Below are 15,202 nucleotides of genomic sequence, written 5' to 3' on the forward strand. Positions count from 1 at the left end.
TTAAGAGCACTGAGTGTTCTTCCAGAAGACCCAGGTTTGAGTCTTAGCACCTACATGGCGGCTCACAGTAGTCTGTAACTCCAGTTTCAGGGGATCCAACACCCTCTTCTGAACTCCAAAGGTACCAGTCAAGAAAGTAGTACACAGCCACACATGCAATTAAATCATCCATACACATAAAAATAGATAAAAAAAAAGTGAAAAGAAAACAGGACCAACAACATACCCCGTTCCGCAGCATGTAGTAATCCAGTGTCCGCCCTGCTTCTAACCAAATCCCTTTCCTGGGGTCTTCATCAGAGAGAAACAGCCCATAGTCAGAGGCTGGAAAGAAAACAGAGAGAGAAAAAGAGGCCAAGTGGAGACAAAGCTACCACTGGCCCAAGCACACTGACTGGGCAAGGAGGAGAATGCTGTCCATCCCCAAAGAGACCTGCTTCTTACCAACAGCACAGCATCACTCACCCCCGTGGAAGCAGGGGCCTCCAGCAGAATCAACGGCCACTGCAAGGTCCATACACATGGACTAGTGGGCTGGAGGTGTGCCTAAAGTCTAAGAGAACCATCAGGAACACAGTCTGCATTTCTAATCGAAGTTGGCTTTGTTTTCTGGTCCTTGCTGTCGAAGTCTCATTTAGCCAGGCACCCACAGTTATGAAAAAAATGGAGGCGGCAACCACCTAAGACCAGAGCCACGGAGGCAAAGCAGGAAAGATGGGTCATAGCAACAGAGCATGTTATGGGGGGGGGAGGGGGCAGGAGGGATGGCTCAGCGGTTAAGAGCACTGGGCGGCTCTTCCAGAGGACCTGGGTTCAATTCCCAGCACCCACATGGTGGCTCACAACTATCTTATAACTCCAGTACCCTCACACAGACATACATGTAGGCAAAACTCCAAAGTACATAAAATAAAATAAATAAATAAAAAAATTAAAAAGAGCACGTTTTAAAAGATTGGTGGCAATTGCTTTGTAATCTTAGCCTTAGGGAAACTGAGGCAGGAAGACTGACTAATTGGAGGCCAGGCTGGGCTATAGGATGAAGACCTTGCAACAAAACAGAATTTTAAAGAAATGAACAAGATATTTAGGACTTCCTGATGGGGTGAAGCCTCTGTCATCAAATACCACAAAATGAAGAAAATAGTTGGAGAACTAAACAATATTCTTTATAAAGGTGTCTTAATCAAATGTGGGTAGTCCGAGAGACCAGCGGGCAGGAGAGGAGCACGGTCATTTCCCACCTAGACTTTTCTCTTCCTAGTATGTGAATGACCTTCCGGTGTCATCCCTCAGGGTGCCATCTCCCTTGTTCACTGAGACGGGGTCTCTCGCGGGTATTTGCTGACCGCGAGGCTGGCCCCCAGGGGCCCTCCTGTCTCCTCTTTACCAGTGATGGTATCTCAAGCCTATGAAGGTTTGGGGGATCAAACTCAGACCCCAATACTTCTGCAGCAAGCCCTTTACTGACTGGGCCACCTTCCCAGCCCGCCTTTTCCTTGATGTAACTGAAGGAACCTTGGAGCCTTCCTAAGGGTCAGGATTCCCACAGCACCTCAGGAACATGATTTGAGTCTTCAGAGGCCTTCGCCAGAACTTGTATCAATTCAGCCCAAAGAAAAGTTCTAACAGTGCCAGAAAACAATAACAAAGGAACTGAAAAGAACCAGCGAGACTGGACAAGCAAATCTTAGGGTCAGGTAGGGACTGTGTGCAAATTTTTATTTCTGGTTTAGCAAAACTCAGCAACTTGATTATCATAAACAGTGCCCTCTTCTGGACGCAGTAGGTGTCAGCACTCACATGTGCATAAACCCATATGCAGATATACACACATAATTAAAAATAAAATCTTTTTTAAAACTGAGTTAAAAAATTCATGAGGCTCCTTCAGGGGGCTTGCACAGTAAGCCCTGCACACAGAGCTAAGGCTACTTGGAGTCAGTATGTATCGGGCAAGTATGTTACTCTTTATTCAACCCATGTAGTGACACATCAAAAAATGGTTTGTAAATTACAGAGCAGGATGCTCACCTGAGGAGGGCCAAGAAAACAGGCATATTCACATTGAGTACTGAGGGTCCATGTTAATGTGGTCATGGACAACGAAAGCCTTGTTCTTGACGGGAAGTAATATAGAAGGCATTTCATTGAACATTCAGATTTGTCCCTCCTGGAGACAGAGTCTTATTGGGTTGTACAGGCTAGCCTGGGACTGGCTATGTAGATTAGGCTGGCCTTAACTCAGTAACATCAGCCTGACTCTGGCTCCAGAGTGCTGGGATTAAAGGAGTGAGCCTCCATGGCTGGCTTAAAACAGAGATGTTTTATATGTGTCTAGGTATGTCCCTTTAGCTACAGAGTTCAGGGACATCCAAGCACATTTTCAGAAACCAATGAGTAACCATGACCCACCTTGTCCAGTCTGTGCCTCGGGCACTCGCTCCCGAATGACTCGACAGGCATCATATACGGCTGTTGATGGCTCAAACTGCATGGTCTTCACCACATTGCAGTGGCGGACACAGATCTTTAAGGATAGCGCCACCATTTTCATAGATGACTTGATGGGTTTTGCTCAGAGCGTCTAGAAAACACAAGGAGATAAGCCTTGATTCATACAACCATTATTTAGCTGCAGGGGGGAAAAAGGTTCAATTAGTGGCCCGGCTGTCCCACCACAAAGTCATTCACAATCATGTCAGAACTGGTCTGAGTGTCATGTGTGATAATGATAATTGAGAAATGTCACCATCTATTCCTCCATGAATAGCAGCAATGATTGTCAAAAATTAGGCCCAAATTGAATGAAGTCACTACAGCCTATGCAGTGGCTAGACTACCAACAGGACAGAGGAGTTGGAAACGGCTGACACTTTCCACCATCATATCAAGGTCTCAAAGCCAACTGCCTCCAACTCTCTTTGTGCAGGCATATTTAAGGACTTATGACCACTTTCAGTTAACAGTCTGAGCTCCAGAGATAAATGGAGTTCTGCTGTGTTACAGAGTTTCCCAGAACCCCCAAGATGTCCCAGCGTGGCTCAGGGGTAGAAGTCAGTGGAGAAGGCCGTGGGGCTCCGTTTCCTCATGGATGCCTTTCATTAGATGGAGCAAAGAAGAAGGGATGGCTAATCTTTTCTAGACCCTGGAGAAAGAATTCCAAGTGTCCTTGTAGTGGTAGAAGAAGGATGGAGAAAGAGATGTCAGAGTGAACAACGAAAAGCCAGTAGCCAGCGGAGAGATGAGGACAAGGCGTCCAACAGCTTGGAGTTCCCTGCCAACTCAGGTAACACAGTTTAGTGGAATGTGGGGCCCAAACTGAAGGGGGTATTAGGGTCAGGAGTGAGATGGGGAAGAGGGCTGGCTCAAAGGATACCAACACATCGAGGACCAAGCAGAAGTTTCCATTTTAAGTGGAAAAACTTTCATCTAAAAGTGTGCCACCTGTCGTATCAGGAAGACATATGGGGTCTGCCTCCTGATGGTCCTAAAGACAGTTCTGGGCACCTAAGTGCCCTCCCTCACCATATATCATCTCGATTCTGGGCCCCCGCTGTCTGGGTTCAGTCCCAGGCCAGGAGTGCCTTGGATTTCTGTCTCTGTCACTTCTCTGCTTCTGACCTTTAGAAAGTAGGAAGAAATCGGTACCCATGGCCAGCTTCCCTCACCAACTTCTCATGCTTCCTCCTCTTAGCTACCCCAGGAGGGAAGGCATACAATTCAGGTAGCTCTTTCAGCACAGGAAAGAAGCTCAAAAGAATGAGGAAGAGCAGAGGTCATGAGAGTCATGTTCTGAACTATTCAATCACCTAGAACAACCGAAGTAAAGAGCATCACCATCGTTACCCAGGAACAGATTGGTAAAGAAATCCCTCCTCAGACAGATGGGCCTTTTTGTTCAACTGCACACAGGTCCAGGACTAACGAGTGTCCAGCACGGTCTTCTCGCTCCTAGCTCCTTATTTTACTGTGATTCTGCTTTCCCAAATGAACAAGACGAACAGTTTACTTTACAGGACTGTGAGCATGTGGGTGCACGTGGTATGTATGTGTCCATGTGTTCATGTGTGTTTATGTGTGTGGAAGTTAAGGACAACCTTGGGCATCTTCCTTTATCGTTCCTCACTTAAATGTTTTGTGACAAGGCTTCTCTACTGGACCTGGAGCCCACCAATTCAGTTAGACTGGCTGGCCAGTGAGCCAGGGATCATCCTGCCCCTGCCCGCACAAGACTAGGATGAGGGGTGTATGCCTCCAGGCCGGGTTTTTTGCATGGGTGGAGAGATCTGAAGTCAAATTCACATGATTTCATGGTGAGCACTTTATCAACTGAGCCACCTCCCCAGCCCCTTTGTCCTAAACAATTATTTACATGTAAAGACTGGGCTTTTATTATCATACAAGATGACCGCTCACATAGCCAGTGCCTGGATCTGAAATCAACGTGCACATGATTTACTCGTCCTGACAAGCCCCATAGCAATGAGCTAGTTCTCACGCCACTCTTAAATGAGCAAGATTCTGGCAAAACGGACGTTTGCTGGCATTAAGTGCCATGCTGTACCCTACAGCAAGGAAAGAGAATTGAAGCATTTATCAATTTAGAGATGTTAACTGAAGATGAGGAATTTTGAGCAGTCTTGTTGAATTTCCTGAGCAAACGATGCAGCTCAAACAACCACCTGGGTAACGATTCAGGCTCCTTCTCCATCTGACATTTGTTTCCACTCCTGTATCCTAACCCCATCTTAACAGCGCACCCTTGGCAGACAGAATGGCTGATTGGGCTCCTTTTTCAGATTTCGCTGCAAGAGAGCCCACAGTCAAATTCACGTATGAGTTTCTGTAGCTATTTATGGCTCGGCCAAGGTAGCTTTGTTTCCTTTTACTCCAGTTTGAGTGTCTGCTCTCATATTGATCTTAAATATTTTGTGTGTACATTAAAAGACAGGACGTATTGTAAATTCATGACATTTCCTTTATTTCCCTTTTAATAATTTCTTCTCACTCTGACGATATTTTGCTTTCAATTATAAAGGTCACTTGGACCAGCACACACAATAAAAAAAAAAAACCCTTCCATGCCATGCATTAGAGAAGATGAGCCACTGGAACCAGCTGTGAAATACAGACATTAAATAAAAAGACCTTCCGATTCCAGAGAGCTGTTGTACACATAGGACCATCCTGGTCCAACCAGAGACAAGCAAGCCCAGCCCTAGCCAGGGAGCTCTAATATAAACACCCAGCATCAGTCAACATGAGTAACTATTCCTTGGATTTATGCCCGACAAGTCAGGACCAAGAGGTGTTCCACACCTCCTTGCCTTGCCAACCGTACCACCCAGAATTCTTAAGTGCCCTGTGCCTCGGTCTCCCCCTCAGAAAAGTGGACAAGAGAAAAAGAGATCTATCAGTAAGGCTGCCATAGCATCCAGGGAGCTAACCGTGTTAACGGCACACAGATAGTGCTGAGTAATTTTGTTATTAAAATTAGCCTTGGGTGTCACAGAAACACCGGAAGCATCACACTGCATTCAGCTAGCACAGAGGAAGCAAAGTTGATCTTACTGTTTATGCTTGACTCCATAAGAGGGAGCCAAGGCAGACAAGACTGCTGTTCACAGCAAGCACCTTCCAGTAAGCCCTCCATACACCGCACAGATCCAGCACTCAGCCTTATGCATGCGCTTTCCTACACATCCTGGGATCTCACAAGGAGATGTATAGCTAGGTGTTTGCGGAGAGGCTGAGTCTTAGCATCTAAGTCTTAGAGATATTCAGATTTCCCAAATCCAAGAGCTCTTCAAGAGGCAAAGACAGTGAGTGCCCTCTATAGGGCAGGGCTAGTATCATGTCTGGCTCCAGCTCAGGAGCACTTATGAGTCAAGTCTGCCCAGGAATGCCCTTTGGGAAGCAATATGAGAGCTCTGCACCTCTCCCTGTAAAATGGCAAGCCGAAGGGGACGTGGCCTCATCAGGAGAGCAAGGGCTGGATAGTATGCTCATCCTTTCTTGACTGTAACCCACGGGATGGCCTTGCATCCAATTATGGATGGCGATACTCATCCCCCTTCTTCATGTCTGCTCCTTGCTCTGGAGCCATGTCTGATAGCCACATGCATCTCCTAACCAAATGTCAACATACAGATGGCCCTTTACAAAGTTAGCCTTCATCTGGACTTACAGCTTAGGCTCCAGTGAGTACTTCTGCTCTCTCAGAGCAGAGCCAAGGGAAGGGCTTCCACTTCTCCACAGTCTTACTTGCACCTCTACAAAGGAAGAGAGGTGGCTTCTTTACCCAGGAAGAACCCACCATGCACTGGGGTTCTGCTACGCAGAGGTGCTGTAAAATGTTGCCTCCCAGGACTCTCGGGGCTCAGCTGCACAGGGCTTTCCCTGAATGGTCAGACTCTAACACACTAAGCAGAGCAGGCCCACCTGAAAGGTAAATCAAGCCAGCCCTTCCCCGGGAGCCTGCTGGCTTTTATTCTAGGGTGGTGGGGTGGGTAAGCAGCCAGGTGTCCCATTTTGCTTCCTCTACAGGAGTCACATTTTCTGTGAGTTACCCAGGCTCTCCTCAGTATGTCTCCCTCCCTCTCAACTCTTCCTGGCTGTTGAGGACCCAGGAGGCTGGGCCTGCTTAGAGAGGCTCTCTCTTTGTCCCACATGGGACAATTCCATTTCATTATCTGCTCAGGCAAAGCAGTAAGGAACATGTTTTTCAAAGCACCCAGCATCCATATAGCAAAGTGCCAGACCTACTATGCCCCCTCTGCGCCTAGTGGGAGCCCTGACATAGGAAAATGTCCCCAAAGACCATCAGTGGTTTTCTTTCAGAAAGGCTAGGACCACTGTTCAACTTTGAGCCCATCAATTAGAAGTAACTTCTACTGGAAGGACTATCGGTGAAGGAACCCAGGAGAAATAATTAACTATCTAAACAGGTGTGAAATGAGCATGAGACCAAGGAGTTCAATAAAAATCCCAGCCATGGGGCAGCTCTAATAACTCATGGGGCTGCCACTATGACCCCTGCCCATTCCCAATCTGGCATTAAGCATTCATCTATACCATGGGTTTGGGGACATGTCCACCAGTAGAGTACCATCACCCCTCTTGGCCTCTGGGAACAAGAGCTGAGTCCAGATAATCAGCTTTGAATCTCAAGACCTCAACACATGGCAGATACTGAGGATCCCTGAAATTAATATGGACTCCATGGAAAGATATAGGCAGACTGTTCATGTCTTATTTTGGTGTCCCATGAGTTCCGTTAGGACTGTTTACAGGAGCATGGGTACCCTAAACCAGTGACTACACCACTGAAAAATGTCACTCCTTTCTCCCAGCAACCATCAGCTGCCCACGGATCCTCAGAGATGGGCAGGCAACCATACCTGCTGTGAGTCCAGGAGTGCAAAGGTCATGCCCAGGAGACACACTTCCACAACATTTCACCTCTTCCTCTGGCTCTTGCATTCATTCTGCCCCATCTTTTGTGAAGCTCCTGAGCCCTGGATGAGGTCCCATTTAAGGCTGAGCATCCAATAGTCACTCTCAAAACATTGAACAGATGTTTCTATGGTTATCACTGCCTACTGCGAAAAGAGCCTTCTCTGACTAAAGCTAACAGCAGCACTAATGTATGGACATAAACATAAATATCTATGAAGGCAATCTGATAGATGTATTATGCCCATCTGGTAAATAGAAGCCCTACCTTGCTTACTAGACCACATCACTTTCCCAGCCTTGAGCTTTTAACCAGGTTCGCACGGGGTGTTACTCCCATCTGTGGAGTTCCCTCAAGTCTGAGCAAGAAGTATCAAAAGGCTTAAGGATAAACAGGGTGCCAACATCCATCAGACCAAACTATGGCTACACTCCCAAAACCCATTTCAAGGACCACAGAACCCCAACCTCATGGCTCACAAAATGAACTTAAAGAAAACAAAACAAAAACCCTAAGAAAGAACAAAGCCACACAAGTCAATGTTCATGGACAGGTTCTTGAGGGAGGATAAGGAATGGGTACACTGTTCCTGGTAACACCTGCCATGGAGAAGGGCTCCATGTTGACTTTAATGCAGGAGTAGAGGAAAGGTGGTCTTTCTATCTCAGTAAGAGAACTAAAGATGGCCTAGATTAGCAGTTTTCAACCTGTGGGTCGCATAGCAGGTATCCATGTTACAATTCATAACTATAGCAAAATTAGTTATGAAGTAGCAATGAAATAATTTTATAGTTGGGGGTCACCACAACAGGAGGAACTATATTAAAGGGTCACAGCATTAGGAAGGTTAAGATCCACTGCTCTACAGTGTAGAATATAGAGAGATGGGAAAAGATATTTATACATTTTACTTCTAGATGAAGAAACTATCACCTTCAAGTCAAGAGACTTTCCCAATAAAACCACCAGGTGAGCAGAGAGAGCTATCATGTAGTATGTCTGCAGCCTTCCAAGGATTCCTCCAATATACCCTGCACATGCTCCAATATACACTTGGCACTGGCACCTGGGAGTCCATCGTGAAGGTCGACAGTGCCCAACTCTACTCAACTTTAATAGCACACATGTGCATCTGCCTCCATCAGTGTTTCAGGATGCACACACACGTCAGACTTTCAGGCAAAGGAGCTGAGAGCTGCCCTTTATTAAAGATGATGTCTAATTATGAGGAGACTCTGCAGAGGGATGCATTAGTGAGCTACAGAGAAGTATAGGACTCCGGAGCAGGGAAGTGCTGGAAGATCCTGCTGTGGGGAGGAAGAGAGAAGGAAACAGATGCTTAATACAGGTAGCACTATCCTCTCCTGGGAGATGATTTTAATGCATGTAGGACTTTGATAAGTAGGCGTGCAATGCTCAATATTGACTGTCAGTCAGACAGGAGACAAGCCTCTGGGCCTATCAGAGAGGGAATCTCTGTTATTTTAAATGAAGTGAGAGAGCCACGCTAAATGTGCATGGCACTGTTCCACAGGCTGGGCTCCTGGAATGAAGAAAAAGAGAAAGTGAGCTGAGCACCAGCGTTTGTCTGTCTGGATCCTGACTGAGGATACAATGGGTTAGCTGCTTCAGATTCTTGCCACCATACCTTCCACACCATGATGGCCTATACCCACCCTCAAACTGTGAGCCAACAAGAATGCAATGTTCTCTAACAAGCAGATCAAACTACTGAGATGCCAGCCTCATCCACCCAGAGATTCCCACTCTGACGGCATGGGTATGTGTTTAATTCCTGAGCAACTGTCTAGGTATTTTAGTGTGTGTTCCTGAAACGGACCATTCTCTTGTCCAGGTCCTGATACCTTCCAAACCAGAATCCAGCTTTGCTGGTACTGACTACTCTTTCCACTGCCACAGTGTGGGCAGCTCAATCTCCTCTTCAGCTCTCCACTGTAACTCTCTCTCGCCTCAGCTGTGATACTCCTGGGCTGAGTTACTAAAGAAGCTAACAGGCTCCTCACATGATGACCCTTTGTACGGAACAGCTTCATGGCACTCTGGAATGTGTCACTGTTGCATGTATTGACAGGCTAGAAAGTGACAGTGATTCCCCCCCCTCCTCCCCTTCTCCCTTTCTAGGATACATACAGAGGATCTGGAGAGATAAGTGAATTCCTAGGCTGTGTGAGGAATATCCTGTCATTTTCTGTCAGACCACTAAGAATGCTCGTGGGCTTCCAGGAACCTCACTACTCAGCTTTGATGTTCAAGACAGCAGAATAAATCATCTGCCCTCCCAATCCTCTAGGATCCACCTTTTGGTCCACCTGCTGTTTTCTGCCTCAGCAAAAGCTAAAGAAAGAAACTGGCTCTACACTGAACTCTCATTTTGAATGCTTTTACACCTTAACTTCTTCAGATTGTTGACAACAGGCTGTTTTCAGAAGAAAGGATGATGAACAAATAAATAAAAAAATAAAATAAAAGGTCACATCGAAGAAAAAAAAATAGAAGGAAATCATTCCAAAGGTCAAAACCAGGAGAGCGGTGAATTACTTAGCATGCACTTGGTGACCCAGACATTAACTCTCCCCATCACTTGGTGTTTCTGGACCCTTCATGACAACCTGATGAAGTCTCAGGACAGTAGATGCTACATGATGCTGCTGAGGCAGACAGTTTTGTCTTCACAGCACACATCATTGTGAGGACTAGAGCCCACACACTAGTCTTTACCTGGAATACATGAGGCTCTGTTCTTCGAGATCTGGGGGGAAAGGTAGGTATTTTCTAGCTTCATTATGGGGGGAATATAGTAAAGAACTGCACACACTCCCCCCCCCCCAAGTGCTTCCTCATGCTGGTATTTAATGAGATGCCAAGCTGGTGTGGTCCCTACTGAATGCTACCTGCTGCAGCATGATTTCAAATGTAAAGTGATGGTGCACACAGACATGATCATGTGTAATTTCACATAATAAAATGGAAGGAACCTCCCACTTCCCAGCTCTGGCCCCTTTCAATGAAAGGCTGCAAACCATCACTCACAAAAGCAACAGGGCGTGGCTTTCGCAAGAAAGAATTGTGAGGAATAAAGGAAAGAAAATTAAAGAAATATTCTTGCCATTTATCTATGTTAATCTATTAACCACATATCAGAAGGGCATTTCTGTTGGAGACTTGATATGAAAATCTGGTGTGTATGTGAAGAGCTGAAACAAATCTAGGAATGTGACTGTGGTGGATAGTACTGACAGGATCAAGCATCTCCTGGAATCGCTCTGGGCATGTTTGTGAGGGAACCGAGATTGACTTATTAACTGAGGAGGGGGAAGACCTACCCTAACAGTGGGTAGCAACATTCCATGGTCTGGGGTTCCAGGCTGAATAAAGAAGGGAAAGTGAGTTGAGGTCTCTCTGCTTCTTGGCTGCAAAGGCAAAGTGACCTGCCGCCTTCGGCTTGATCAGATGCTGTCTTTGCCATGATGTACTCACACCGTGAGCCAAGACAACCCACCCCCCCCTTCCTTTAGTGGCTTTCATTACAGCAATGTCAAAAGTAGCTTATATTGTAATTAACCCTGTCATCCCCACAGACTCAAAGTCTATTGGTAGACTTGTCATGTGACCCATCCAGCATTCTTGGACTGGACTGAATTTCTCAAAATGTTTCATTTTATTTTCTGGCCCTTTCTCCCGGACCATACCATTTATACTCAAACATGGGAATGCTCCAGGAAAAATGTACATAGTTAAAAATGTTCCCCATCTCAGACTTGGGAACCATTGCATAGAGATCTCCACAGGCTACTGGGCTAGCCTTTTCCTCACCATGGCACATGCCCGGGAAAACAAACGAGCTTTCATTTCAGAGGTTATAGCTGCATCCATGCCCTGTGCTTGCAGAAAGGCAGAATCTCACGGCAGCAGAAGTTTCCTGTAGCTGTCCTTCAGGGGCTGCTCATCTCAGGGAAGCCAAGAAGCAGAGCATAGTAATGGAAAAGACTAGGCCAGAGCCACCATTTGCCATTCAAAGACACCCGTTTACGGTGTCTAGCAACCCGTTTACGCTAAGACCCCCACCTTGCTACTTTTCAATCCATCCATGGATTAAGTCAAAGCCCTTGTGTACTATATCCTCTGGAACCTTCACCACAGACACACCCAGAGGTATGGTTAATATTCTCTTAAGTATTTCTGAATCCACTCAGGTTGATAATCAGGATATATAAATCTGTTATATATAATTTCCCCATTTCCATAATGTAAAAACACTAATAAATGCATAGATTAAAACATTGTAAATAATAGCAGGGAACTTACATTAGACTATATACCTGGCAGTAATTCTTAACCCTTTTTATGGGTCAAGCACACAGATTCTAAAACACAATTACTAAGGGGTTGGACTTCGCCTAAGTAAGCCAGCCAAAATATAGTGGATTTATTAGTTCATCAAACGTATACTTTCTAAATAGGAGGAAACATGCAGAAACTAAGTGCTTGTGTTAAGAAAGCAGTAAAATGGGAGAGATATTTATTATTAACACTGTTATTAATAATTGAACTAGCACTCAGTGAATTACTGAGTGTCACACACTTGTCTGATAATTCAGTAAGTGAAGTCCGATTTATCCTGGGTAAATAAATAAATAAATCAGGCTTAATAAAGGGGAATGCTTTATAAAAAGGTATACCTTATAAGACCTTATAAGGTATTTATAAGAAGGCTTACACCCAGGTCTGCCTGAATTCAGACTTCTGTGTCTAGCCCCATTCCAACTACAGATAGGCAATGCTGACATTTTGATGCATCCCCTTTGGGTTTTGTCTATTTTTATATAGCTAAGACAATGCATTCTATATAATTCTGTCTATGAAGCTCTAACTCCATAATAATCATTTTCAACAGTATTGGAAACTCTGTAGAAATAATATTTTAATATATACATAATATTGCAATGAAGAATTTTATAATGTACCATGCTGCATTTGTGTGTGTGTGTGTGTGTGTGTGTGTGTGTGTGTGTGTGTGTGTGTGTACGTACACTGGCTATACGCAGGTTTTAACACTCATAAACAAGGCTATAGTAGACTCTTCCATTTTAAATCTCTCATGTTTTTAATTTCAGATTTTTTTGTAAGCTAAATATCTAAATATTTTTCTTTTTTTTTTTATCCATATCAACATTTCTTCAGAGAAGCTCAAAAGAGACTAAGACCACAGGACAAAAACAGAAGCAAACATATAGGGAACATCGGTTTGTGTTTTGAGTTATAGGATAGCTAAATGAATATGTATTAGCAACTGGGCAGCCAAAAATAAATCTGGGTTTTATAGTTCAATCTACACTGCAGAACGATCCTGCCATCCAAGGCTCGGGCTGTAAGAGACCAGAACAAGAGAGAGAATCAGCAAAGAAATGAATAGGAGAAAACACATCTGGTGTGGTCCATAAACCAGATTTACACAAGAGGCAGAGAAAAGATAGATGCTTAACATAAATTTTAAAATATATTGCAAACTGTAGAAATGACAGAAGAAGGGACTGAACCAGTTTTTCCCTACAAAAACCTGGGTGGACATGACTGGCAAGCATCAATACTCTGACCTCTGTAAGCCCAGGTTTCGAGAACTGCCCACCAGACCCCTCCAGCTATAATGAGGATCTTAACTACACAAAAGGGCTGATGGGGTGCCATTTATCCTGGTCTTCATAAAATGAAGCCAGATCAAAACTCTTGTCCAATTTGTCAGTGGATTACGAACAAGATTTACATTAAGAATAACAAAAGCTAATCGTGGTTAAGTCTCTATGTGTCAATTTTACTTCATCTAAAAGCAAGGGAGGGCTGGAGAGGTGACTCAATGGTTTCAAAGGACCCGAGTTCAATTCCCAACATACACATGAACGCTAACAACCATCTGTAGCTCCAGTTTTGGGGGATCTGATACCCTCTTCTGGCTTCCGTGGGTACCAGGAACACATGTGGTGCCCAGACGTGCATGCAAGCAAGACACCCATACACATTAAAGAAAAATAAGTGAGACTTTAAAAAACAAAACAAGGGAAAGCTTTAATCAGAAGCCCCTCCTTGCAATAAACAATGGTGAATACAAAGACTCAAGACTGCCCATGATTCAGAGAGTAAGTAATGGTTAGAGGCTCTAAACAAGACACCTCTGCCACCCCTCTAAGGCTCAGGGAACATTGTAGAAGAGGACAGAGGGAGTATGTAAACTAGAAGACAGGGTGAATGGCTGAAAAAAAAATCCCATCCTCTAGACTCTATACAACCAACGCAATCATAAACTTCCAACAACTATTGCTACCTTCCCTGGGCACACACAAGATCAGGTCCACACCAACAGTCAGTCAGGGAGTGGGGAGGGGCTCGGGGAGCCCGACCCCATATCTCCAAACTCCTGGCTATCAACGGGTTCTAGAAGAAGGGGACTCACTGTCTTTAGTTGTATATGGACTGAGCTCACCAACCTCACATGGATAGCTCCAAAGCATGTCACACAGATGGTCCTTGGTTAGTTGGCCCCGAAACAAAATGGATAGACATAATTGTGAGAGATTCAAAGGGGGTGAGGGACACAGGAGAATGGGGGTGGTAGGTAGGCCAGAGGTGAGAGTTGTCAGTGTGTGTGGTGTATCTATGTGAAACTGTTAAACAATAAACAAACAAATAAATAAATGAAAGAAAAAAAGGCATATGGGAGATGACAGGAAATGATGAACCTTCCATGGCATAGTTAAGGTACAGCCACATACACACAAAGCCTCCTATGCGGCCATCCCCAGTAGACCAGCTAGTCATATGACCGTCTTTGCAGAGACAGGTTGTTAAAATCATGCACTGTGGTTTGTTACAGATACACCTTGAATGTCTTGCAAAGACCCACATACTGAAGGATTAGTTCCCAGTGTACAGCGACACTGGGAGACGGTAGAACGTTTAGGAGGTGGGGCCCAATAAAACAAAGTTAGGACCCTGGGGGAGTGCCACTGAAGAGGAGCTCTTTCGAGTCCTACCCCTTCCTGTCCCTCTTTGCTTCCCTGATGCCATGAGGTGAGCAGCTTCCTCTGCCATGAGCTCATGACATGATGTGTAAAGCAACAGGATCAAATGACCATAACTAAAATAAGCACCAGCCAAAAGAAACCTTTTCACCTTTGAAGTTAATCACTTAAGGATTTTTTCTGGGCGGAGGCAGGGACAGGCTCGCATATCCCAGATTGGCTCAAATTCACTGTGTAACCAAGAATGACCCCAAGGTTCTGATCCTTTCCTCTGTGCTTCTCAGGTGCTTGAAACATAGGCATGCACCACTAACCCAGTGCTTTGCGCATGTCAGGCAAGTACTTGATCAACTGAGCTGCAGCTTCAAACCTACCTCATATACTTCTTATTAAAACAGCAAAACAAAAGACTAACACAGGGTCAGCCATAATTCAGAATCACTGGTGTTCTTATGAAGGGTAGAATTTGGAAACAAGAAAGATATAAAGACACAGAGAGAAGATGGACAAGCACAAGCTAACAAGAGAAGGCTGGGTCACACGCTTCCCTCACAGACCTCAGAAGTTGTCGCTCCAACCAGCACCATCCTTTTGGAACGACAGCTTCCTCAACTGTGGGGAAAGAGAGTTCTATCTTCTGAGTCAGTGAGTCTATGGGAACTTATCACACTGCTACTAAGCTAGGTAAAATACTGTCATACTTTTAATT

The 15,202-nt window shown here is 44.9% G+C and overlaps 1 protein-coding gene across 6 annotated transcripts in view; it reads right to left on the bottom strand.

Moving 5' to 3' along the window:
- The window catches only part of Tln2 (talin 2), a 419,063-nt gene that overhangs the window by 175,247 nt on the left and 228,614 nt on the right, over nucleotides 1–15,202 (bottom strand). For all 6 annotated transcript variants that reach the window (XM_076576578.1, XM_042281192.2, XM_006979299.4 and 3 more), the window contains 2 exons: nucleotides 2,416–2,587; nucleotides 227–324 (listed from right to left, as the gene is read on the bottom strand). In XM_076576578.1, the coding sequence (XP_076432693.1) occupies nucleotides 227–324; nucleotides 2,416–2,557 (240 nt within the window). In that variant the 5' untranslated portion in view covers nucleotides 2,558–2,587. The remainder of the gene's footprint in view (nucleotides 1–226; nucleotides 325–2,415; nucleotides 2,588–15,202) is intronic.

This window comes from Peromyscus maniculatus, chromosome 7 (assembly GCF_049852395.1).
Source record: "Peromyscus maniculatus bairdii isolate BWxNUB_F1_BW_parent chromosome 7, HU_Pman_BW_mat_3.1, whole genome shotgun sequence".
NCBI lineage: Eukaryota > Metazoa > Chordata > Mammalia > Rodentia > Cricetidae > Peromyscus > Peromyscus maniculatus.